The 25,979-nt window shown below is 38.2% G+C and overlaps 4 protein-coding genes across 7 annotated transcripts in view; 1 reads left to right on the forward strand and 3 right to left on the reverse strand.

The window, feature by feature from the left end:
• Positions 1-25,979, reverse strand: part of LOC113666120 (60S ribosome subunit biogenesis protein NIP7 homolog) — a 39,362-nt gene that overhangs the window by 7,639 nt on the left and 5,744 nt on the right. The window lies entirely within an intron of this gene.
• Positions 8,637-10,179, reverse strand: LOC149041189 (uncharacterized). The gene is made up of 2 exons (XM_089214563.1): positions 10,084-10,179; positions 8,637-9,979 (listed from the first exon to the last, which is right to left on the reverse strand). The coding sequence occupies exons 1-2, from the start codon at positions 10,097-10,099 to the stop codon at positions 9,126-9,128; spliced, it is 870 nt and encodes a 289-aa protein (XP_089070689.1). The 5' UTR covers positions 10,100-10,179; the 3' UTR covers positions 8,637-9,125.
• LOC113666121 (uncharacterized) lies at positions 10,791-15,117 on the forward strand. Its single transcript, XM_089214609.1, has 5 exons — positions 10,791-11,720; positions 12,290-12,417; positions 13,266-13,386; positions 13,541-15,074; positions 15,113-15,117. The coding sequence occupies exons 1-5, from the start codon at positions 11,271-11,273 to the stop codon at positions 15,115-15,117; spliced, it is 2,238 nt and encodes a 745-aa protein (XP_089070735.1). The 5' UTR covers positions 10,791-11,270.
• Positions 15,652-24,040, reverse strand: LOC149041190 (60S ribosome subunit biogenesis protein NIP7 homolog). 4 transcript variants are annotated; one of them, XM_089214570.1, is made up of 3 exons: positions 23,484-24,040; positions 19,684-19,824; positions 15,652-18,813 (listed from the first exon to the last, which is right to left on the reverse strand). In XM_089214570.1, exons 1-3 carry the CDS (start codon positions 23,550-23,552, stop codon positions 18,694-18,696), a joined length of 330 nt encoding a protein of 109 aa, XP_089070696.1. In that variant the 5' UTR covers positions 23,553-24,040; the 3' UTR covers positions 15,652-18,693. The 4 variants fall into 4 exon arrangements, with proteins under 4 accessions (XP_089070696.1, XP_089070698.1, XP_089070695.1 ...); XM_089214572.1 differs by lacking the exon at positions 23,484-24,040 and adding an exon at positions 21,161-21,761 and having other exon boundaries at positions 15,652-17,815; XM_089214569.1 differs by lacking the exon at positions 23,484-24,040 and adding an exon at positions 21,161-21,753.

The following is a 25,979-nucleotide window of genomic DNA, read 5'->3' on the forward strand; positions in this document are numbered from 1 at the left end:
ACACTCCTCCCTGTTTTCATTACAATCACGATGAAAGGAAATAAATTTTGACCCTTGTGATTATGAAGTTTGATCCTGCCCCAGTAAAACACCCATAAATGGAAATGTATTCTTGAAAAAAGTGATTCCAAGGAGTGTGAGAAAAATTTGAAGTACAGAAAAGTGAAATGTAAGCTAACCATATTAAAAATTGGGCAAAGTTGACTAGTATGTAAGCAGTACCTCTGGCCAGTAGTATTACCTAAGCCTCCAAAGATCTTACCAGCTAGAGGTTCAAGATCAAATAAAAAAAATGAAATGAATTCTTAGAATAAAATGATTCCAAGGTGTAAGACTACAATTTGGAGTGCAGGAAAGGAAATTGTGGAGGAAACGGTTTCAAAAATTGGGCAAAGTTGACTAAATATGCAAGCTTTATCTCTAGCTGTTAGCCCCTGGCTAGGGGTACAAGACCAAATAAAAGATAAATGGAAACATATTCATGAAAAAAGTGACTCAAAGGAGTGTAAGGCTAATTTGGAGTGTAGAAAAAGTTAAACGTGAAGCAAACCATACAAAGGTGTAGTAACTATTTGGCAAAGTTGACTTAATATGCAAGCTATACCCCTAGCCAATAGTATTTTTTAAAGCCTCTTGAGATCCTACTGGCTAGAGGTACAAGACAATAGAAATTTCATCTTGGGGATCTTTCTAACCAGTAGCACTATGACAAGGGCATTATAGTGGCAATACCATTCATAAGTTTTGTTTACGCTTGCAAGCACAGGTCTTAGCAGCTACAGTGTTAAGCTAAAACTCTGCTGAACAAGAAACTTAAGATCGTCGAGGGTGAAGGAAGCAGCCATACAAAATTTAGCAAAATTTCCTTGATTTAGACTCAACAATGTATTCTTCATATGTTAAGCATGTTATAATGTTTATGTTTGGTTCAATCACATTGCTTGACTATAGGTAAATTGTAAATAGAGTTACCAGAATAGTCCACCATATTGGAATAGCTGACAATTTCCAGCTTTCCAAGCAGAGGGGCATTTTGTTGTGCATGTTCTGCAAGTTTTAGTTTGATGCGAGAAATTGCTGGTATGTGCCTGCATTAGTTTTCCACTCAAGAATTGCGAAAGAAAAGAAGCAGGAAAATATGTTAGAAAACAATAATGGATCAAGTATTTGAGACAACTTTTCTTGTCATTTTTCTTCCTGTAACTTAGATTGATGCGGCAAAAATTTAAACATTAAAAATTGTTGCATGGTGTGTGGAAGGAGGTTATTTTCAAAAGCAAAAGATTGTACAAACAACTTCAAGTCTTACCTTGTAATTGTTTGGGTGTTCTGGATGTAGATGTTAGTTGTGAAGGATGCAAGAGGCCTGTCGGAGAGCACTAATAAATTGGATGGTATACTTCTATCGTGTCATTGCTAACTCAAGTTATTGTTGATCATTTGAAGTACTCACTTTCCTGTGAGCATTTTTTAGAGCTCCAACTGTGCTGCTATTGCAATGTACTTCAATTTTAGCAAAAAGTTAAAGTTTACAAAAGTTTGTTTTGTTTTACAAGTTTTTTTTTGACATGAATCACAATTGGCAGGGTTGGTTACCAAAACAAAAAGGTCAATGTCAAGTAAAAAAGTAAAGTAAAGAAAAGTAAGACAACATTAGTACTGGAGATATGGTTGCCTTAGATCAAAGAGTTTGTTAGAAATGGATGAATAATTGTGGATTTTAACAGAGTAAGGAAAAGTCTTTTCAATCATTAGTCTTGAAAATAACATCAGATATGATAAATGACGTGGAAAAATTGAGAATTAAAGCAAGTACTAGTTTGGGCTTCCAGTTGTAATATGAATAGCTGAATAAATCAATTTTTCCCCAATAAAAATTATATTCATTTATCATTTCAACTGCACAACAAACTCATACATACTCTTTCCAACCTTATTCTCCAACCTACTAAATTCCAAGAGTTCTGTGACAATTAAGTGTTCTGAAATAACTCTTATTACATGCCAAACAACAAAGAAACAGAAAGGCTGATATTTAACAGTGAGGATAAAAAAACAAAATATTTCCAAAAGTCTTTTTTCCTGGGAACAGGACTAAATAAGGTCAGATTAAACTAATGTGGAAAGGTTTGTTGATCTCATTTTTAGATGATTTACATCTATCAGATTTTAGAGAAATGAGACTTAGTCAAAAGGGGACTTTGACATTGCATATTCTGAGGTAATGGGCATTGAAGAAATTTATAGTTTTCAAGCCAGGGGTTTGGCTGTGCCAATTTTAAAGCAGACAAATCATCTATCAGTCACTTAAGACATTTTATAGCTCTCACTGGAAGCTCAGCACTCTTAAGGAACATGAAAACATTTCACCTGATTGCTCCTTATATTCTTTTCCAAAAAAATTTGGACAAAACTTTCAAAAATTTGATTGGTAATTTTACAGTTGTGAATAAGTTTAGACACAAGTTGCATATAGCATGAGCTGGATGAGGCAAGTTGCAAGGAATGAACAAAAGATTGATCATTTATACCAATAGTAAGCTTCTGGTACTAATTACATTCCCTTGAATACCAACTAGGCTTAGTAAATGTCACACCTATCCCTTCTCTCAATAGTACCAACTATATGTAGTGGGGTCACATCTCCCTTGACAGCAGAGAACATAAAAGTTAATTCCTATCATCAGTCTCAAGTAAGAAAAAGAAATCGAAGGATCACGACATTTCTGGCAAAGTGAAATACAAGTCAAACTGGTTCGAAGACATTTTAACGTGAAATTCGTTTTTAAATATGACAGAAATACTGTAGTAAACATTCTAAAGAAACAAGGAGTTCCAGCCCCTTGAGTAATTATCCATCTGTTGTATCACTCGTCTCATATTTTAAGAACCACAGAGAGTTTGATAATTTTAACCTGCAAGTTTCATAGTACACTTCGACCCAAATTCATTTCTTATAGCAGAGGTATCCTACTGAAATAAATAGGACAGAATGAAGCTGACGCCATTCGTTTCGAATAGCACATGAACATGATGAAAACGGCACCAGTTTAAACTCATGAGACATAACCCACTCATTTTTTTGAGGTAAATGAACTGGTTAGGCCGAAAGCTAAGTAAATAACCAACGAACTGACAGTGGTGAGGGATTTGGGGGCCCATGTGATAAATAAGTTCTACCGAAGTTTATCCTCTAGTCAGCACTTCAAGCTCAGAAAGGCAATTAGAGAAATTCTCACCAAAACACAGCAACAAAATAAGATAAAACCGGAGATGATTGAGACAAGACTGTAACCGTTTTTAAGACACGTACCTACATACCATGTGCAACAGACTTGGAGAGCAAAATGGCCAAAGACACTTGTAAGCCATATGACTTGGAAAATCCATCTCAACCTCCCAAAAACGAATTCGCCAAAGGTCGTAGTAAGAGCGACTCAATCCTGAAGCTGTAACATTTTTTAAAGCCTTGTGTTCTATGCGAGTACAAAGAGAAAGAAAAAAACGATGTTATCTGAAGTGATTTGAATCTTGGGGGGCCACCTCGAACTTAACGCAATTTTATATCAAAAAGTTTAAGTTAAATAAGATCAAATTCCAAACTACCTTCTATTATCGTAACGAATATCTCACGATCGCCTCCACATACAACTTCGTGATTCACAGAAGTAAGACATCCACATCTTAAGACTAACCGTCAAGGTTTGTTGTCTCATGTGCACATCTTGATGGTCAGCAAATCAAATCTCAAACTTCAAGTTTTCGGCCTTTTTCGCGTTTTGTTCGCACTTTGACCATTAAAATATCCTCGTCCGAAGAGCCAGCAAGCTCCACGAGTATCCACAGAGTTAGAAATGGTGATAAACTTGTTATACTCTTTCATCCCTCTCCAAAAAATATTACAAAAAAGTGTCAATCGCCCAGTTGAGAACCCGCAAAAAAGCGCTAAAAATATCAAAATGACGTCGAATACGCCGCGTACTGTGCATGCGCAGACGAAACCTGGTGCGCTTAGCCCGACGCGAAACATGACGGGACGGATAATGCATGCACTGTAAGTACCTCCCGTTGTTCCATACAAAGCCTTAGAAAAGTTTTCTAAGGCTTTGTATGGAACAACGGGAAGATACTTACAGTGCATGCGTTTTCCGTCCTGTCATGCAAATGGCTATATTTTTGTGACAAACTGTCAATATTACATTTGTTCTTGAATACTTACACCACGACTTTTTAAGGATCACCTTTGAATTTTCGGTTTCAAAGACCACTCTTCAAGAGTTTTGCGCTTGCAACAAGCGCAAACAAAGAATAGTTATAGATACGGAAGGTAAGTCATTAATATGCACCCATATGGATGGTCATTCTACTGATTGACCGACCAAATTTTGAAGCCCACTAAATCATTTCTTTCTATGATTTGTGTCGATTTCATTTCGTTTCGTGCTACTAGATTTCAGCACTATTCCTTCTCTTACTAACTTTTGTAAAATATTTTTTGGATACAATCAGCCCAGTAGTACTAATTAGCATAAAATTATTTGTAAAATCATTATACCCATTTTAGGTTGGTGGGCAAACTATCCCTGTTTTGTCTGGTCATACGTCTTCATTAAAGCCAAATTGTTGCTTGAAGCTAAGGGTGCGTTTCTTTAAAAAAATCCAAGATTGAATTCTTAATCCGAGATCATGCGGATTCGTTATTTTTAACCCCTGGGGGACGAACTACGGCCACAGCCGTAGAAAATTACATCACCCTATTTTTGTTGCTATTTAAAGCAAGCCCGTGGGGAACTGAGGCTATTTATGGATTAAACCGCTGGATAACAAAATGAGGCTCATTTTCAGCGAAAAGAGCTCTTCGAAACATCGAAATACGAATTTTCCGGAATTTTTTACTCTAGTTGTTGCCGATATCGCGTCTGCCATTTAAATATGGCGTCGCAAAAACATTAGTAAGACATCTGTTTGCGAAAAAGATCGAAATGGCGGCTGCAGAATCGATGGGATTAACTTTTGTGGACGAAGATGACTTGCCTGTAGCATTTCTGCGAATCGCCCACGTGGATTCTGACCATGAAGCGCCTTCCGATGTCGATAGCAGCGATGAAGAGGAAAATAGCGATGAAGAGGAAGAGGAAAGTGATGGAGAAATTGAAAATAGCTATGACGAGGAGCAAAACTACTCCAATATGAGATGGACATCTACTATACAACCCCCAGAAGGCATAAATTTTCGCGAAGAGGTTGGTTTGAGGGTAGAAATGGACAATAACAGTAATTGTTTAGATTACTTCCAACTTCTGTTTACTGACGATGTTTATCAGCTGATTATTCGCGAGACCAAACGGTTTGAGCATCAAAAACGGCAGCTTGAGGACAATTCCCTGGGTGATCTCCACGATTTTACCCTTCCAGAGCTAAAGGCTTGGCTTGGGCTCACATTGGCAATGGGTCTTGTCAAAAAAAGCAATTTGAAAGCTTACTGGTCAACTGATTCGGTCACCAAAACTCCACTGTTTTCTAGCACCATGTCAAGAGACCGCTACCTTCACATTCTGAGATATCTCCACTTTGTAAATAATTGCAATGCCCCAGACCAGACAGATCCCAACAGGGATAAACTGTGGAAAATTAGACCATTTTTAGATGCTCTTGTGCCCAGATTTACAGCTGTATATGCACCTTCTCAGAATTTATCTCTTGATGAGACACTGATCAAATTCAAGGGCCGTGTTCACTTCAGACAATTTTTGCCTTTGAAGAGAAGCAGATTTGGGATCAAAGGTTTTGTGATAGCAGATTCAGCATCTGGCTATGTACTTGGTACTTCTATTTACACTGGAAAAGAGGGTCCAGTAGCAAGCAAGGATTTGGCTAAGCGAGTTGTTCTAAAGCTAACAGAGCCTTATTTCAACAAAGGTTACAAATTGTTTGTTGACAACTGGTATACCAGTGTACCTCTCTTTCTAGAACTGGAAAAAAAGGGAATTAGAGCCTGTGGAACAGTGAGGGGAAATAGAAAGTACCTACCTCAGGACATTGTTGACCAGCAATGCGAGCAGGTCAAAAGCCTTGTCAGGGGAAACTCGCTTTTCCGTCAAAGTGGCAACCTCATCTGTGTGACATGGAAGGACCGAAAGCTGGTACATTTACTCTCAACTCTCCCTGAGGGTTTGGGAATTGGACAGATAGAGAGAAGGGTGAAAACACGAGGACAATGGCAGAGGCAGAACATTGCACAGCCACAGTTGATTAACCTGTACAACTCCCATATGGGAGGAGTTGATTTGGGTGATCAATGCATAGCAACTTGCTGCAGGCTTATGAAAGGAAATATTTGGTATTACAAAATTTTCTTTCATATGCTTGAAGTTGCTGTGTTGAATGCCCACATCATGTATAGAAGAGCTGGCCATCCTAGAGTCACCCTTGTCAAATTCAAAGAGAATCTTGTGCGGGAACTGATAGGAGGAAATTCTTTTCGACGGAACAACTTTTCTGGAGGCAATGTAGCAGTACAGGATGTCCGCTTTGACCGCCAGCAGTTTCACCATCCTGTGGCAACTGATACTCACAGAAACTGTAAAATACATATTCAACGAGTGGAAACAGTGTATGAGTGCTCGGTTTGCCAAGTGCGTATTTGTCCAGCACCTTGCTTTGAGCGCTACCACACACTGCAAAGTTATCTTTTTGATGACCCCAGTAGAAATGGTCCCAAGAGACTCAAAGACAGTCATGGCAGACCAAGAAATGGTCCAGGCAGACCACTTCAAAGGAGATCAAGATGATTTTATGTTTCCTTTGATCAAAACATTAATTTACTTATCGAGGTTTAAGGTTGATTCAAGTGAACACTAAAATGATTTTGAGACTACTGACTGACATCAAGTTTGCAACTAAATATGGTTAAAAGAAGAACAGTAGTGTTTTATTTTGTGCTAGGAAAAGTGTTCTGTGTATATAGAACTTGATATTGTGTACAGTTATTGTGTTGACAAAGTTTTCACTTCAGTTCTGTTCTCTAATTTGAAGACGGTTGGGGAAAAAAATCTGTTTTATTACCTTTCTGGATTTTTCATATTTTTTCTGTAAGACACATGTATTAGTTCATTGCACCAAATGAAAGTGCAAAATCTCCTCTTTCTAAAAATGTTAGTTTTATTGTTTTCTGCCATATTAAAAAAATTTGGTGGCCTAATTAGTAATGTCATGTCACCAATTGAGTCAAAAAACCCCCACCCCCTCAGTCCCCTAGGGGTTTTAAAGACACGAAAAATCCGAAAATGGATTTTTTTTTCAATTAACCGTAACGACCCCAGCATGCAGTTCGCGTGTTTTGGGGGGAGTTTTCAAAATGGCGGAAAGTTTTGGTTTGATGTTTGAACTGTTCGAAGAAGTCCTTGCCGATGACCTTGAACAACAACAGGTTCTTTTAGGAGCCGATGACGAAGCAGTTTTATTCCTTTTGGCGGCCGGACAGCTCGTCCGAAAAGAACGCGTTCGCACAAAGAATTTTTACGAAATAACCGTACCTAGTTACATACCGGAGGACTTCCGAAGTCACTTCCGCATGTCACGGCATACAGTTACAGTTCTCGAACATTTGCTTTCGGTCCACGGCGACTTACCTCAATACACCGGCGATAGAGGAAGACCACCGGTCGAGTTAAGAAAGCAAATCCTTATTACGCTGTGGATTCTTGGGAATCCAGAATGTTTACGCTCTGTTGCCGATCGATTTGATGTTTGCAGGGCAACTGCGTACAGAGTCTACAGACGAGTTTGCAAAGCAATAGTGAGGAACTTAATGGATGAGTTTATCAAGTTTCCAACTGGTCTAAAAGCCGAAGCGGTGATGGAGGCCTTTGAAGAGAAAAAGGGTTTTCCGGGTGTTTTGGGGGCTATTGATGGCACCCACATACCAATCAAAGCACCTCATAACAATCATGAACAATACATAAATCGCAAAGGTTTCTTTTCCGTCCAACTACAAGTCATTTGTGACCCGGATTTATTCATAACCGATGTTTTCTGTGGTTACCCTGGTTCAGTACACGATGCTCGCGTGTTTCGTAATTCTCCGATCTGCCGAGAAGTTGAAGTGAACCCAGACAATTATTTTCCTGGCAACTCCCACATTTTGGGAGACGCAGCATATCCCTTGAAGAGGTGGCTGTTGACCCCATTTCGAGACAACGGACGTTTGACTGCTCAACAAAGACGTTACAATACTGCCCACAGTTCCACCAGAATGGTGGTTGAGAGGTCCATAGGGCTTTTTAAGAACAGGTTTAGGAAGCTAAAAACAATGATGGATGTTGACAAAATTGAGGACATACCGGAAATTATTGTATCCTCTTGCATCTTACACAACATTTGCATTATTGAAGATGACATCGATGATTTTTTAGATGACTCTAATGATGATGATGACAATGATGACAATGATGATGACATCTTTCCACCAGGTGTAGGAGCAGTTGATAAGAGAAACATGATAATGAGACTGATCCCATAAACCTAGCATTTATAAGTGGTTTATGTATTGATACCTTTTGTACTGTGGTGTTTTCATGAACACTTCTTTCATAGGTGGTGTATGTCATTCATAAAGTTTATACTGTATAATAGTCTTTTTGCTATAAATATCAATATTTTATTTGTTTTTAAAAGTATATAAGAAAATAGTAGAGCCATGTACATGGATCACTTTATACTACCTGAAACATTTATGGTGTTGCTTGAAATGTAAACTTTCAACACAAATGTAACAGCCTAATACTCTGACAGTCCAGGTTGCTTGTGTCACGCACAGAAAGGAGGAAGTGCGTGACACAAGTGATCTGAAGCATCTGAGAATCAGGCTAAAAAAAGTAAAGGATATAAATAATATCAAAACCAGTTTAGTTAGGCCCTCTCACCTAATGTTGCTGTTGTAGTTCCTTGTATGTATGTGATAAAAAAAACATACAACTTGCAATAATACTGTTAACATGTATGATATAATAAACTTTTAGATAACTCAATACTGACAACAAACTCAGGTTTACTGTATCTATGTTCATGTTTGTGGTCAAATAATCCCATGTTCTGCAACACAATAAAAAATTATGGAATCAAGGTTACTCTTTGTTCAATGATTTTTCAAAAACATTCAAAAATCGGCCGATGAGTGCCATGCGTTCATTGTGCATATTTTCAAACTTTTTGATCTTTTCCTTTTCTTCCTCTTTCCTGTCTTGTGTAAATTCCTTAAAGAGCCCAACGAGGTCTTCTCTTTTCTTCCGCTCTGGTAACTTCTTTTTCTTTGCTTTTGTAACCACAGGCTCCTCTGTGTCACTACCTGTGGAACTCAATGTGGAACTGGAATTTTTAACACTCTTGACTGCATCTTTGCTCCGTTTACCATCAATGTTGCTGCACAATGTTTTTGGAGCGATGGCATCATCTTTCGAAAATATTTCGTGAAGTTCGTCATAGAAGTTGCATTTCTTTCGGTCATTTCCGCTGACTTTGTTGTGATCAACACAAGCAACATAACTTCTCTTCAGATTTTTCAATTTCGTCTCACACGCCTTGGCATTAAAGAACACTCCGTTCTTCTTTAATTCTTCGCTGATTTCTTCCCACAGGGACTTGTTCTTTTTGTTTATATCTTTAAATCGTTCTCTGCGTTCGACATAGCAGGAAATTAACAACAGCACATCAGCTCTAGACCAGCGTACAAGAGCTCTCGATTCGCCTTCGGTGCCTTCACGCGACTGACTGAACGTGGCTGCAGCTGTTTCCAAAGAAGAAAAACTTGGACCAGGCTGAGGTGATACTGATCTGACTGTTTCATGGCTGAACTGTGATGCCTGCGGTGGTGGAAACATGAACTGAGGAAGATAAGGTTGAATGCCCGGTTGAACGTGGCTTTCGTTCCACTGATATTCTGGATATTCACCTGCAGATAAACTGTGCGTCCAATATTGTCCTGTAGATAGAAATAAAAGATGCCAAGACGCATCAAACATCCGGAAAATTTATAAAAATACGTACAGGACGGAAAATTTCGGTGAAACTACACAAAAAACTCACCTTGTTTATTCGCCATGGCCGGCAGCAGCTAATATTTACAACAAAATGGCGGGAATGTGGCGGATTTTAAGAAGACGACCGCTTGCCAAACGTACTGCTTTTTGTATCGGTGCAATAAAGAAACGCACGGATCATGAATCCTAAAAATCCGGATTTAGATTTGATCTAATGAATCCACTCGGAGTGTGGATTCTATAGATTCAAAATCCATTTTCGGATTTTATTAAAGAAACGCAAAATCCGTTTTTGGATTCAAGAATCCGGATTTGGATTTTTTTAAAGAAACGCACCCTAAGTCTGTCCTTGTTTATTGACAGGTAAGTGTGTAAAGGGTAGATAGAAAAATGGGCAAGTTTTGGTTGTAACGCGTAACGCAATCTTCGCAATAAAAACTTTCAAAAACATTTTCCTTAAAAAAAGCAGCTCGTAAGGACAAACCAATTATACCTAATGATAACACATAATGAACACTACAGCTAAGCAAAATTTTAACATGTCAAGTTTTTTAAAATACATTCAAAGGATTCATGATTCTTGAGTATCCTTCTTGTAACGCTGGCTTGTAATTTATGCACAGTAATGTTTCCTTACTCGGAACTGGTTAAATCAAATGACCACCACAAACCGTATAATATTAAGCCAAGCTTTAACAATTATTCGATCTAAAAGAAATACAATTTGTAATTCGCAATTAGAACAAACGCAAATCAAGTCTTTATCTTGTAATTAAATTCAAAAACTTCAATATAAACTTACTTCTGTGGCGGGTCGTTACAACAGTCTCACTTTACGGGTTAGCAGATTCTCCAGGTAAGCAGATTTAGAGACAGAAAAACGATAACAAAATAACTTCTTTCTCACTTCGATTCTGCTGAAAAACTGACCCAAAACATAATAATCCAACGCTTTTAAATCAATCTATTGAATAAATGTCAATCACGATTCTTGTCATAGAATAATCTGTCAACACGAGGCAACGCCTATTTATTAAACGAAATGCATGGCCTCACAAGATTTTGAGTAAGGAAAAAAAGCTTATTAAAAAACGTAACATAAAAAAAACGCAGACGAGGATACGTGTACCTTTCTGCACGAGTGTTATTGACACTTTTTATTCTGCTCGTTATTTCAGGACGCGTTCAGCTTACACAAAGTTCACAGGGAGCGTGCTATTGCAATCGTACAGAATGTCAGTGAGCAACAGGAATTCAAACGACTGGACCCAACGTATTATTACCAGCAATAGCGGCTCATCCTCACTTTCGAGCCTCCCCCGCTCACCGGTTCCAGAAAGAAGCGGGTTGACGATAGAGTATGCACAGAGAGAACAGAGAGAAATGAGAGAAAGAGAAGAGAGAGGAAATAGAGAGGGAATGGAAAGAGAATTGAAAGAGCGAAGAGAAAGGGAAACAAGAGTGAGAGAAGACAGAACCGCAGAGGAGAGCCTTCCACTTCAGGAGACTCCGCCCTGGCAGTGTGAGCACTACCAGAGACGTTGTACTGTCAAGTTTCCATGTTGCGGAGTATTTTATCCGTGCGAACGCTGTCACAATTTATCGGGGACATGCCCTGCTAATGATAAGAAGGCACGTCATGCGACGCATGTCAAGTGCGGAAATTGTGGACGCGAAGAAGAGGTTAGTATCTTTTGCATTCTTGGAATGAATGAATGAATGTCGTAATGAAGTAGCTTAGAGAAACAAAGTCATAAAAAACCGAATTTTATCCCAAAATACCAGACGTTAAGATCCCACGGGGGTGAATTACATCTAACTTCAGATTAATCAGAAAACCAAGAGCAATAAAAAAGCCTTCGCCTTGAGCGACGTTGAAAAGGAATTTCTTGTAAGCACGAAGGCCAATCAGCGCGGGAAAATAATTTTGGCCAGGTCTCCACTGGTTTTGGTTTGGCATCTGATTGGGTGAGAAGTTGGTGCGAGGCTTTTAGATTGATCCTATAGTTCTATGACGGGAAATCAATGTCATATGCTGGGTTATTATCGTCACTTAGTTGAAACAAGAGAACTTGGCTCCAAGAGGCAACTGTTTAAATCATACCTCTATATAAATTGCTCTAGATATTGCTTGTGACGCAATGTTTAGCTAAACTGATAGAGGGATAAACAACTTCTTTGCAACATTCTGAAATTAAAAATCACTTTTTAACGTAACATCCTCTGACTGATGATATTCGAATCTAATTCAGATAAACGAAGAAAGTCAAACCTGCAGACGCTGTGGCGTAAAATTGTCAGAATATTTCTGCCCAAAGTGTAAGCATTTTATAGGTGTTGACAAGAACCCTTTCCACTGTGAGAAGTGTAAAATCTGCCGGTAAGTTGTTTTTCAATTGAATTATACTTAACAAATAGATTCCAAGTTGCCGTGCGTCTGTTCAGTAATAGATCACAGAGGACGTCAAAATGTGGTCAGAACAAAAAACTGGCACACGAGGCGCAGCTGAGTGTGTCACTGATGTTCTGATCACATTTTGACGTCCTCTGTGATTTATTACTGAACAGACACACGGCAACTTGGAATCTATTTGTTTTATATAATAAGGAATTAAAACAAGTTTTAATGATGACGTCATCTATACGTCTGTTCTCCAATAGATCATAAGTGAGAACCAACCAGAATGCGTGCAGAACTAAGCTTATAATATAAAACGACTTAGTGACACGTTCATTACCCCGTATGCTATACATTCAAAACATCCAGTTATATGCAGAGTCAAAATCCTTTTTAGAACGTATAATTTTCTTTAAAACTAAAAGAGATAGTTTTAAGGGAATACAACAAAGGTTGTTATAAGTACTGTTAACTCCTGCGCCCTCCAAACGTTTCTTTAAGTGCCACTGAATATTTCTGCAGACGAAGCAAATCTCGGTTCGTGAAACTGTGGCCACTCTGCTTGGCCAACAAAATCTGTTCCGAGTGCTATTGAGAGCGAAGTGATGCAAAGTTTTGCATTGCACAATAACATTTTGAATAACTTCCAAAAGGTCATAAAGAGACGTAACATAGATTGAAAGAAGAAAACGACACGTTGAACACTGGCCTGTTTTACCTTTGCAAAGAACATTGCAATAGTTTTTGCTTTGAGAGAAACATCCGCCGGCTTGAAATAACGTTAGTGGCGTGATAACCCTATCATTTAATTTAACCAAACTGTTTTTCAGCTTTTACAAGGACAGATCATTTCACTTCGACGTGTGCAATGTTTGCATGGAGAAGCGAATGGAGGGAAAACACCAATGTCGGCCGAACTCAGGACACGACGAGTGTTGCATCCGCTTGGAGGTAATTATAGATCATATTTAATACTTTTAAATTGCTTCAAACACAGCCGGGAATTAACGCTTTGTGGCAAAGGTCTTAAAGGACACCAAAAGCACAAAAAAAGTACCAGCTTTATCATTGACACCCTTTGCATATTTTGTTTTACTTTCCAAAGAACCCATCAGAATGCTACAGAATGCCAGTGAGCCACAAGCATTCAAATGATTGGACCCAATATCCTACAACCATTAGTGACGCCTCCTCCTCACTTTTTAGCCCCCACCCTTCAGAAAGAAGCAGGTTGATGCTACGGAATGTATATTCCAGTGAGGTGAGTCTATGGCATAGAGGTCCATTGCCAGTGCATTACCAACGTGTGACACCAACAAGGGGGCAGTTCCCCATTGTCTTTAGCTTCAGCCGAGGCACTGACTGGCCTAAGCGAAATGAAAACCTGCCAAGTAACAAACATCAAATTGAATTTTCAAGGTTTGAAAACGTTTCTGTAGGAAATAAGACTCAGGCTGCATCACCTTCACTTGGAGTCAGACCATTGGCACCCCCTGTGAGATATCCAGCCGTTATCACACCAGATTTTCATACCAACACTCGGCAATTCTCTTCAAGCACGACTTCAGGAAGTGTAGCCCCAGTTACATCCACTAAGGATGAGTTTAGCAGTCATGGGCAAGAAGGCGTAGGGGACTTCAACATGTACAGGCCCTCCCATGGGGATACCCAAGCAAATGGAGGTTTGACTTCAACAGAAATGGTTTATTCAGAGAGACGAGAGGAAAGCTTGAGGAGCCATGGCCCATTCAATTGTCAACGGGGCGATTCACTTGATTCAGTATCGCTCAGGTACCCTTCACTGGTTCCTCTAGAACAACAAGTGGCTGAGATCGATAGAGTTCCTAAAGAGCGAGAAGAACGAACCAAAAAGCAGAGAGAGGCGCCACAAAGACATAGGGATACAAGATCAAGGAAGCAAAGAGAGTCGCTACAAAGACATAAGGATACAAGATCAAGGAAGCAAAGAGAGGTGGCGCAAAGACATAGGAATGCAAGATCAAGGAAGCAAAGAGAGGTGGCAAAAAGACATACGGATACAAGATCAAGGGAGCAAAGAGAGGTGGCACAAAGACATAAGGACGCAAGATCAAGGAAGCAAAGAGAGGTGGCACGAAGACATAAGGATGCAAGATCAAGGAAGCAAAGAGAGGTGGCACAAAGACATAGGGATACGAGAGAAAAGAAGCAAAGAGAGGAAACGCCTCCAAGGTTTGAAAACGTCTCTGTAGGAAATAAGACTCAGGCAGCATCAGAAAGAAGCAGGTTGATGCTAGAGAATGTATATTCCAGGGCAAAGAGTCTACGGCACAGAGGTCCATTGCCAGTAAATTACCAACCTGTGACACCAACAAGGGGGCAGTTTCCCAGCCGAGGTACTGACTGGCCTGACCCAAATGAAAACCTGCCAAGAAACAAACATCAAACTGGCTGTTCAAGGTTTGAAAACGTTTCTGCAGGAAGTGAGACTCAGCCTTCACCTGGAGTCAGATCATTGGCGCCCCCTGTGAGAAATTCAGCCGTTACCATACCAAGTTTTGGTACTTCCACTATTGATTTGTTTTGTAGTCATGGACAACAACGCGTTGGGGACTTCAACAGGTACTGGACCTCCGATGGAGTTGTTCCAGCACTTAGTGGTTTGCCTTCATCACTTCAGGAGACTCCATTCTGGCAGTGTGAGCATTACCAGAGACATTGCACGGTCAAGTTTTCATGTTGTGCAATGTTTTATCCGTGCCAACACTGTCATAATTTATCGGGGACATGCCCTGCTAATGATAAGAAGGCACGTCATGCGACGCATGTCAAGTGCAGAAATTGTGGACGCGAAGAAGAGGTTAGTATCTTTTGCATTCTTGGAATCTTGTCGTAATGAAGTAGCTTAGAGAAACAAAATCATAAAAACCCGACTTAATCCCAAATACCTGACGTTAAGATCCCATGGGAGTGAGTTACATCTAACTTCAGATTAATCAGAAAACCAAGAGCAATAGAAAGACTACGGCTTGAGCGACGTTGAAAACAAATTCCTTGTAAGCACGAAGGCCAAGCAGCGCGGGAAAATAATTTTGGCCAGGTCCCCACTGGTTTTGGTTTGGCATCTGATTGGGTGAGAAGTTGGTGCGAGGCTTTTAGATTGATTCTAAAGTTCTATGACGGGAAATCAATGTAACATGCTGGGTTATTATCGTCACTTAGTTGAAACAAGAGAACTTGGCTCCAATAGGCAACTGTTTAAATCATGCCTCTATATAAATTGCTCTAGATATTGCTTGTGACACAATGTTTAGCTAAACTGATAGAGGGATAAACAACTTCTTTGCAACATTCTGAAATTAAAAATCACTTTTTAACGTAACACCCTCTGACTGATGATATTCGAATCTAATTCAGATAAACGAAGAAAGTCAAACCTGCAAACGCTGTGACGTAAAATTGTCAGAATATTTCTGCCCAAAGTGTAAGCATTTTATGGGTATTGACAAGAACCCTTTCCACTGTGAGAAGTGTAATATCTGCCGGTAAGTTGTTTTTCAATTGAATTATACTTAACAAATAGATTCCAAGTTGCCATACGTCTGTTCAGTAATAGATCACAGAGGACGTCAAAATGTGGTCAGAACAAAAAACTGGCACACGAGGCGCAGCCGAGTGTGTCACTGATGTTCTGACCACATTTTGACTTCCTCTGTGATTTATTACTGAACAGACGCACGGCAACTTGGAATCTATTTGTTTTATATAATAAGGAATTAAAACAAGTTTTAATGATGACGTCATCTATACGTCTGTTCTTCAATAGATCATAAGTGAGAACCAACCAGAATGCGTGCAGAACTAAGCTTATAATATAAAACGACTTAGTGACACGTTCATTATCCCGTATGCTATACATTCAAAACATCCAGTTATATGCAGAGTCAAAATCCTTTTTAGAACGTATTGTTTTCTTTAAACCTAAAAGAGATAGTTTTAAGGGAATACAACAAAGGCTGTTATAAGTACTGTTAACTCGTGCGCTCCAAACGTTTCTTTAGGTGCTATTGAATATTTCTCCAGGCGAAGAAAATCTCGGTTCGTGAAACTGAGGCCACTATGCCTGGCCAACAAAATCTATCCCGAGTGCTATTGAGAGCGAAGTAATGCAAAGTATTGCATTGCGCAACAACATTTGGAACAATTTCCAAAAGGTCATAAAGAGACGTAACATAGATTGAAAGAAGAAAACGATGGAATGGTTTTTGCTTTGGGAGAAACATCCGCCGGCTTAGAATAACGTTAGTGACGTGATGGCCCTATCATTTCATTTAATCAAACTGTTGTTTCAGCTTAAACAAGGACACATCCTTTCACTGCGACGTGTGCAATGTTTGCATGGGGAAGCAAATGGAGGGAAAACACAAATGTCGGCTGAACTCAGGACAACTTGACAATTGTTGCATCTGCTTTGAGGTAATTATATATAGATCATATTCCACACTTTTAAATTGCTCCAAACACAGGTGGGAATTTATGCTTTGTAGCAAAGATCTTAAAAGACGTCTGAAGCCCTAGGAGACAGCTCTTAATAATGAAAATGTCTGGGTACAAGTGTTACTGACACGTTAAATTCTGCATGCTATTTCAGGAGGTGTTCACCGGTGGCCAAATTCTGCCATGCTCACATAAGGTTCATAAAGAGTGTGGCTCTAGAATGATGTTTTATGCAGAGATACAGAATCGCGTGTAAGTATGTTTAGATAGTCCAAAGTAACTGTTCATAACGTTTTAAAGGATATTAATAAACGAGAGTATAACTTAAGTAATGGTGGTGGTGCTGTCATCATGAAACCGTTTCCGCAGTTGTCAGTTGATGTATCAAGACTTCTCTTACTTGATGCAATGAACACGCCATTATGCTGTAGTGATGTAAACATAAAACCCGGATATTCTGTGGGTGTAACAAGTAGTGCTGTGTTACGCAATGAGGTACAGTATCAAACGGCAGTTTGTTCGTCAATGTCGAAAGAAATCCAGGATAACTTTGGTTTGGCAGGAAACTCGAGCCAGCTTCTCAACAAATCAAGTACAAAACTAAAAGCAATTTCGGCTTGGTCATTCACGTTTTCGCGCACTTTCCTGACTTTGAATTCTTATTGGTTATGAGTAATTCTGAACGAGTGTCACAAGTAACCGGGATTACGTTGGCTTTCCATCACTTCGCTCTGTGATTGGTCCGGAAAACTACATCTCGACCAATCAGATACAAAACTAACCCTATCTGCGACATAATCACTCCTTTTCTTCCCGCCTTTAGAGGAGTGTACTTTGAGAGCTCTGTATCTTACAGTTTCTTTTTCTTTTGCTTTTAGTCTTACTTGCCCGATGTGCCGCCACCCTGTGGAAGGTCACGAAACAGAAGATCCAAGCCAAGATGGTTAATACAAGCTAGAATTCTCCACTACAAAGTGCTAAACACAATCAAGAGGCCACGTTAGAAATATAACTTAACGTGGTTGGAAACAAAAAAAAAGTTATAAAAGCGAAATTATTTCAAACTAATTATTATGGGTCTTTTTAATATGCTACTTGAAATGTATGGAAACATTCTCAGTTTTTTAGGTCTCTGTTTCTTTCACTTAAATCCAGTTTAACGACACGTTTTTATGGTGTGGATGGGATATACCTACTAACCTGTCCAAAGAGGTTGAAGAACAGCTTCTTTTGTAACAAATAGGTTTGCTATAACGTTCTCCAGACGCGAAGGTCAAACTCACATAGATACCGGCATGGATTGGGGCTAGGCGGGGGATTAGTTTCTACAGAGGGCTTGATTTAAATTTTTTTCAAGTGGTTTGTTTTGTTCATGAACAAACAATATTACGTTATTTTAAGATAGTAGTAGTATCCTACAAAATAAATATTGAAAAATACGTTCGTCCTGATTATTGCTCTGACTGCAATAGGTTATTTCTAAACTCAACCCTTTAACCCTTTAGAGTGACTAGCATCTAATTTCTCCTTACAAGATCACCCCTGAATCATGCAGTAAGGTCTTGAGAATAAAGAAAATTACCAGCAGCAAAAGCTGTTGATTGTTACACAAATTCTCCTTGTCGGTACCTTAAAAAATGTATGGGGAACAGTATGGAAAAGACCTTTAGTGATGTTAGGGTGTAAAGGGTTCATTTTTAGCTACAGGTCAATGTTATTATAATTTTAAATTAAAAGATAAAAATGCCTAAAAAGTGATCTTTTATTGTTCTCAGTATTTTGTTATGTCAAAGTGTCCTCACATCTCAAGTATACCCCAAAATCAGCTTGATGGAAACACATAATATCTGTAGGATTTGCTTGGCGACAATCTTGTGATGAACGAGACGTGGCACCAAAAACCTAAAATAAAAAAAATTAGGAAGTGCAGCTAGTTCAAGATATTTCCCCATTCTTTGAGAGGGAAGTACTCAATAAACAAAATTTTTAATGTATTTAAAGTTTTGATTAAATCGTTTTTGCCACCCTGAATGCATTCTCTATTGCTAATCCTACGTTTAAGACAAGTGCCACACCATATGAGCCTTGTAGATGGTCCAGCACACTTGTATCCCTGGACAAAAATGATGGAAACTTTAAATTTTTGCATTGTGGTACTCCTTGGGGTCCTAGTACAAGACAAAGAATAGCACTGGTAGCTTTCAGACCTTTTGTGGAGAAATTATTCTACAAATATGCTCTACCACATAAATGCCCTATCATGTTTGATGCACCTCTGATGGGTGAAATTAGAAGCCACACCCATACAATTGAATTTAGAGGTTTTTATTATAAATTCCAACAATCACTGACCTCATTTCTTTATGAATTCCATAATCCCCTTCCCCCACCACATGGGCTTATATTCAAGGGAAGACCATCTAATCACAAAATATCATGGGTAAGGATTTCCATATTTCTTAACCTCACATCACAAGTCACTAACCCTTTACACCCTAACATCATTATGCATACTCTCCATACTGTTCTCTTTATATTTTCTAGGTTCTAACAAAGAGAATTTGTAAAACCATCAAATGCTGTCTTAGCTGCTGATCATTTCCTTTATTCTTGTGAACTGATTCAAGGAATAAATTGTGAAGAAGAATTAGAACCTTGTCACTCTTTAAAAGGTTAACTGTGCTACATTTTCACACGTTTGGAGAAATTCCATCCCATTTTGATACATGCATACAAAATCTCCCTTCAAGATGACAGTTTTTTTTCACTCACCAGTGAAAGGTCATTCATAGAGTATACAATAACTCCTTGGTACTGTGGTGTGTTTTCTGTTATCCTCCCAAGGCCAGACTTCAAGATGTGATTCCCATAGAGAAAAGACTGCTCTCCTGCTGGCTTCATCCAGGTTTTAGACTGGAAATGAAGAACAAACATGAAACACTATAGCTCATAACATTCCAATGTATAAAAACTATATTCACTATAAATACAGGGGAACCCAGTCTTATGGCCACCTTGGTAATACCGTCACCTCATTGTTATGGCCTCTATTTTATGGCTGAGAAAATGGCCATAGATTTTTTAATTAAAAAACACATGTTAATGTGGTCAGCTATTGCCACATTTACAGTCCCAAACAGTACAATCCTTTATAATTTCATCCCACTAAATTAAGAAAACAAAAATTATGAAAACAAAAATGCTTGAAACATGTCAATTTCATTGATCTTTGTCACTTACTGATCAAACGGCCAATTTATTTTACAAAGTAAGTAACACTACTCCCTGTTTTCATTACAAACACGATGAAAGGAAATAAATTTTGACCCTTGTGATTATGAAGTTTGATCCTGCCCCAGTAAAACACCCATAAATGGAAATGTATTCTTGAAAAAAGTGATTCCAAGGAGTGTGAGAGAAATTTGAAGTACAGAAAAGTGAAATGTAAGCTAACCATATTAAAAATTGGGCAAAGTTGACTAGTATGTAAGCAGTACCTCTGGCCAGTAGTATTACCTAAGCCTCCAAAGATCTTACCAGCTAGAGGTTCAAGATCAAATAAAAAAAATGAAATGAATTCTTAGAATAAAATGATTCCAAGGTGTAAGACTACAATTTGGAGCGCAGGAAAGGAAATTGTGGAGGAAACGGTTTCAAAAATTGGGCAAAGTTGACTAAATATGCAAGCTTTATCTCTAGCTGTTAGCCCCTGGCTAGGGGTACAAGACCAAATAAAAGATAAATGGAAACATATTCATGAAAAAAGTGACTCAAAGGAGTGTAAGGCTAATTTGGAGTGTAGGAAAAGTTAAACGTGAAGCAAACCATACAAAGGTGTAGTAACTATTTGGCAAAGTTGACTTAATATGCAAGCTATACCCCTAGCCAATAGTATTTTTTAAAGCCTCTTGAGATCCTACTGGCTGGAGGTACAAGACAATAGAAATTTCATCTTGGGGATCTTTCTAACCAGTAGCACTATGACAAGGGCATTATAGTGGCAATACACCATTCATAAGTTTTGTTTACGCTTGCAAGCACAGGTCTTAGCAGCTACAGTGTTAAGCTAAAACTCTGCTGAACAAGAAACTTAAGATCGTCGAGGGTGAAGGAAGCAGCCATACAAAATTTAGCAAAATTTCCTTGATTTAGACTCAACAATGTATTCTTCATATGTTAAGCATGTTATAATGTTCATGTTTGGTTCAATCACATTGCTTGACTATAGGTAAATTGTAAATAGAGTTACCAGAATAGTCCACCATATTGGAATAGCTGACAATTTCCAGCTTTCCAAGCAGAGGGGCATTTTGTTGTGCATGTTCTGCAAGTTTTAGTTTGATGCGAGAAATTGCTGGTATGTGCCTGCATTAGTTTTCCACTCAAGAATTGCGAAAGAAAAGAAGCAGGAAAATATGTTAGAAAACAATAATGGATCAAGTATTTGAGACAACTTTTCTTGTCATTTTTCTTCCTGTAACTTAGATTGATGCGGCAAAAATTTAAACATTAAAAATTGTTGCATGGTGTGTGGAAGGAGGTTATTTTCAAAAGCAAAAGATTGTACAAACAACTTCAAGTCTTACCTTGTAATTGTTTGGGTGTTCTGGATGTAGATGTTAGTTGTGAAGGATGCAAGAGGCCTGTCGGAGAGCACTAATAAATTGGATGGTATACTTCTATCGTGTCATTGCTAACTCAAGTTATTGTTGATCATTTGAAGTACTCACTTTCCTGTGAGCATTTTTTAGAGCTCCAACTGTGCTGCTATTGCAATGTACTTCAATTTTAGCAAAAAGTTAAAGTTTACAAAAGTTTGTTTTGTTTTACAAGTTTTTTTTTGACATGAATCACAATTGGCAGGGTTGGTTACCAAAACAAAAAGGTCAATGTCAAGTAAAAAAGTAAAGTAAAGAAAAGTAAGACAACATTAGTACTGGAGATATGGTTGCCTTAGATCAAAGAGTTTGTTAGAAATGGATGAATAATTGTGGATTTTAACAGAGTAAGGAAAAGTCTTTTCAATCATTAGTCTTGAAAATAACATCAGATATGACAAATGACATGGAAAAATTGAGAATTAAAGCAAGTACTAGTTTGGGCTTCCAGTTGTAAAATGAATAGCTGAATAAATCAATTTTTCCTCAATAAAAATTATATTCATTTATCATTTCAACTGCACAACAAACTCATACATACTCTTTCCAACCTTATTCTCCAACCTACTAAATTCCAAGAGTTCTGTGACAATTAAGTGTTCTGAAATAACTCTTATTACATGCCAAACAACAAAGAAACAGAAAGGCTGATATTTAACAGTGAGGATAAAAAAACAAAATATTTCCAAGTCTTTTTTCCTGGGAACAGGACTAAATAAGGTCAGATTAAAGTAATGTGGAAAGGTTTGTTGATCTCATTTTTAGATGATTTACATCTATCAGATTTTAGAGAAATGAGACTTAGTCAAAAGGGGACTTTGACATTGCATATTCTGAGGTAATGGGCATTGAAGAAATTTATAGTTTTCAAGCCAGGGGTTTGGCTGTGCCAATTTTAAAGCAGACAAATCATCTATCAGTCACTTAAGACATTTTATAGCTCTCACTGGAAGCTCAGCACTCTTAAGGAACATGAAAACATTTCACCTGATTGCTCCTTATATTCTTTTCCAAAAAAATTTGGACAAAACTTTCAAAAATTTGATTGGTAATTTTACAGTTGTGAATAAGTTTAGACACAAGTTGCATATAGCATGAGCTGGATGAGGCAGGTTGCAAGGAATGAACAAAAGATTGATCATTTATACCAATAGTAAGCGAATACCAACTAGGCTTAGTAAATGTCACACCTATCCCTTCTCTCAATAGTACCAACTATATGTAGTGGGGTCACATCTCCCTTGACAGCAGAGAACATAAAAGTTAATTCCTATCATCAGTCTCAAGTAAGAAAAAGAAATCGAAGGATCACGACATTTCTGGCAAAGTGAAATACAAGTCAAACTGGTTCGAAGACATTTTAACGTGAAATTCGTTTTTAAATATGACAGAAATACTGTAGTAAACATTCTAAAGAAACAAGGAGTTCCAGCCCCTTGAGTAATTATCCATCTGTTGTATCACTCGTCTCATATTTTAAGAACTACAGAGAGTTTGATAATTTTAACCTGCAAGTTTCATAGTACACTTCGACCCAAATTCATTTCTTATAGCAGAGGTATCCTACTGAAATAAATAGGACAGAATGAAGCTGACGCCATTCGTTTCGAATAGCACATGAACATGATGAAAACGGCACCAGTTTAAACTCATGAGACATAACCCACTCATTTTTTTGAGGTAAATAAACTGGTTAGGCCGAAAGCTAAGTAAATAACCAACGAACTGACAGTGGTGAGGGATTTGGGGGCCCATGTGATAAATAAGTTCTACCGAAGTTTATCCTCTAGCCAGCACTTCAAGCTCAGAAAGGCAATTAGAGAAATTCTCACCAAAACACAGCAACAAAATAAGATAAAACCGGAGATGATTGAGACAAGACTGTAACCGTTTTTAAGACACGTACCTACATACCATGTGCAACAGACTTGGAGAGCAAAATGGCCAAAGACACTTGTAAGCCATATGACTTGGAAAATCCATCTCAACCTCCCAAAAACGAATTCGCCAAAGGTCGTAGTAAGAGCGACTCAATCCTGAAGCTGGAACATTTTTTAAAGCCTTGTGTTCTATGCGAGTACAAAGAGAAAGAAAAAAACGATGTTATCTGAAGTGATTTGAATCTTGGGGGGCCACCTCGAACTTAACGCAATTTTATATCAAAAAGTTTAAGTAAAATAAGATCAAATTCTAAACTACCTTCTATTATCGTAACGAATATCTCACGATCGCCTCCACATACAACTTCGTGATTCACAGAAGTAAGACATCCACATCTTAAGACTAACCGTCAAGTTTGTTGTCTCATGTGCACATCTTGAAGGTCAGCAAATCAAATCTCAAACTTCAAGTTTTCGGCCTTTTTTCGCGTTTTGTTCGCACTTTGACCATTAAAATATCCTCGTCCGAAGAGCCAGCAAGCTCCACGAGTATCCACAGAGTTAGAAATGGTGATAAACTTGTTATACTCTTTCATCGATCCTATCATAGTTTAAATACAGAGGATCTAAATACTTTAATTTCTAAGGCAAAAACCAATTACAGCTTAAGAAATTCTCTAAATATTGAAGTGCCAAGACCAAGATCTGAATTTGGCAGGTCCTCTTTTAAACACAGGGCCGCCTTGGCATGGAACCTACTTCCCCATCATGTCAAGGAATGTGCTAACTTAAGACTGTTTAAGATCAAGCTTAAGGTTAATAAGCATCTTCTCAATAGCATAAATTTTGCTAAAGGTTCCTGCTGTGTTTCAATGAAACACGATGACTTTCTATATTTTTAATTACGAATTAATACTTGTTATACATTTAATTATCAAATTAGGATTGTGTTCAAGACAGATTTCACTCAGTTTTTCCAATTGTATTATATATTTTATTGTAATTGTTTCTAAGTTGTAGTTAGGCAGGTCCACATCAGGACTTCGGTCTTGCCAATCCTTCAAACCTGCATTGTTAAATAAAGATGTATGTATGTATGTATGTATGTATCCCTCTCCGAAAAATATTACGAAAAAGGTGTCGATCGCCCAGTTGAGAACCCGCAGAAGAGCGCTAAAAATATCAAAATGACGTCGAATACGCCGAACAATCTGCGCATGCGCAGACGAAATACACCTGGGGCGATCAGGATGAGGACTTCAAAGGCATAGGCGCAATGTTTTTGGGACAAACTGTCAATGTTACATTTGATATTGAATACTTACACCACTACTTTTTAAGGATCACCTTTGAATTTTCGGTTTCAAAGACCACTCTAAGAACAACGAAATTACCTTCTTCAAGAGTTTTGCGCTTGCAGCAAGCGCAAACAAAGAATAGTTATAGATACGGAAGGTAAGTCATTAATATGCACCCATATGGGCAATTATTCTGCTGATTGACCGACCATCGTTTCTTTCTATGATTTGTGTCAATTTCATTTCGTTTCGTGCTACTAGATTTCAGCACTATTCGTTCTCTTACTAACTTTTGTAAAATATTTTTTGGATACAATCAGCCCAGTAGTACTAATTAGCATAAAATTATTTGTAAAATCATCGTACCCATTTTAGGTTGGTGGGCAAACTATCCCTGTTTTGTCTGGTCATACGTCTTCATTAAAGCCAAATTGTTGCTTGAAGCTAAGTCTGTCCTTGTTTATTGACAGGTAAGTGTGTAAAGGGTAGATAGAAAAACGGGCAAGGTTTGGTTGTAACGCGTAACGCAATCTTCGCAATAAAAAAACTTTCAAAAACATTTTCCTTAAAAAAGGCAGCTCAATTATACCTAATGATAACACATAATGTACACTACAGCTAAGCAAAATTTTTACATTTCAAGTTTTTTAAAATACATTCAAAGGATTCATGATTCTTGAGTATCCTTCTTGTAACGCTTGCATATGTAATTTATGCAAAGTAATGTCTCCTTACTCGGAACTGGTTGGATCAAATGACCACCACAAACCGTATAATATTAAGCCAAGCTTTAATAATTATTCGATCTAAAAGAAATACATTTATAATTCGCAATTAGAACAAACGCAAATCAAGTCTTTGGGGGGGGGGGCTTTAGCCCCCCCCCACTTTTTTGCAAGGATAAAAATAAATTAAACAAAAAATAATTTAACAAAAAAATTTTCCTTCACGCATTCTTCTTTAGCCCCCCCACTCGAAAACTTGCTGCGCAGTCCCTGTAAAAGAGGTGCCAACAACAGCTTTGTCTTTAAAAAGACTTATCACATCCTTCATAAACGTAATTTGAATGGAATTGGATCGTCTCTCATGGTTCCATGAAAAGGACTTAACCTTTCGCATCCCCCTACAAGTAAGGACGGGTCTATCACATCGCCTGGTGCAGTGCAGAGGGAGAAGTAAACTGGAAATAACTATAGCGAGCCAATCCAATCGTACACTGTAGCCATTGCTTG

Source organism: Pocillopora damicornis, chromosome 8, assembly GCF_964200805.1.
Source record: "Pocillopora damicornis chromosome 8, jaPocDami1.2, whole genome shotgun sequence".
In the NCBI taxonomy this organism is placed as follows: domain Eukaryota; kingdom Metazoa; phylum Cnidaria; class Anthozoa; order Scleractinia; family Pocilloporidae; genus Pocillopora; species Pocillopora damicornis.

Excerpts from the sequence above, each read along its gene's own strand:
- LOC113666121 (XM_089214609.1), top strand. The coding sequence starts at position 11,271 with ATGTCAGTGAGCAACAGGAATTCAAACGACTGGACCCAACGTATTATT. Across the intron at positions 11,721-12,289 it reads ATTGTGGACGCGAAGAAGAG|ATAAACGAAGAAAGTCAAAC; the intron begins GTTAGTATCTTT and ends AATCTAATTCAG. Across the intron at positions 12,418-13,265 it reads GAGAAGTGTAAAATCTGCCG|CTTTTACAAGGACAGATCAT; the intron begins GTAAGTTGTTTT and ends ACTGTTTTTCAG.
- LOC149041190 (XM_089214569.1), bottom strand. The coding sequence starts at position 21,232 with ATGCACAACAAAATGCCCCTCTGCTTGGAAAGCTGGAAATTGTCAGCT. Across the intron at positions 19,825-21,160 it reads CAATATGGTGGACTATTCTG|TCTAAAACCTGGATGAAGCC; the intron begins GTAACTCTATTT and ends CTTCATTTCCAG. Across the intron at positions 18,814-19,683 it reads CTATGAATGACCTTTCACTG|GTTTTTGGTGCCACGTCTCG; the intron begins GTGAGTGAAAAA and ends TTTTTATTTTAG.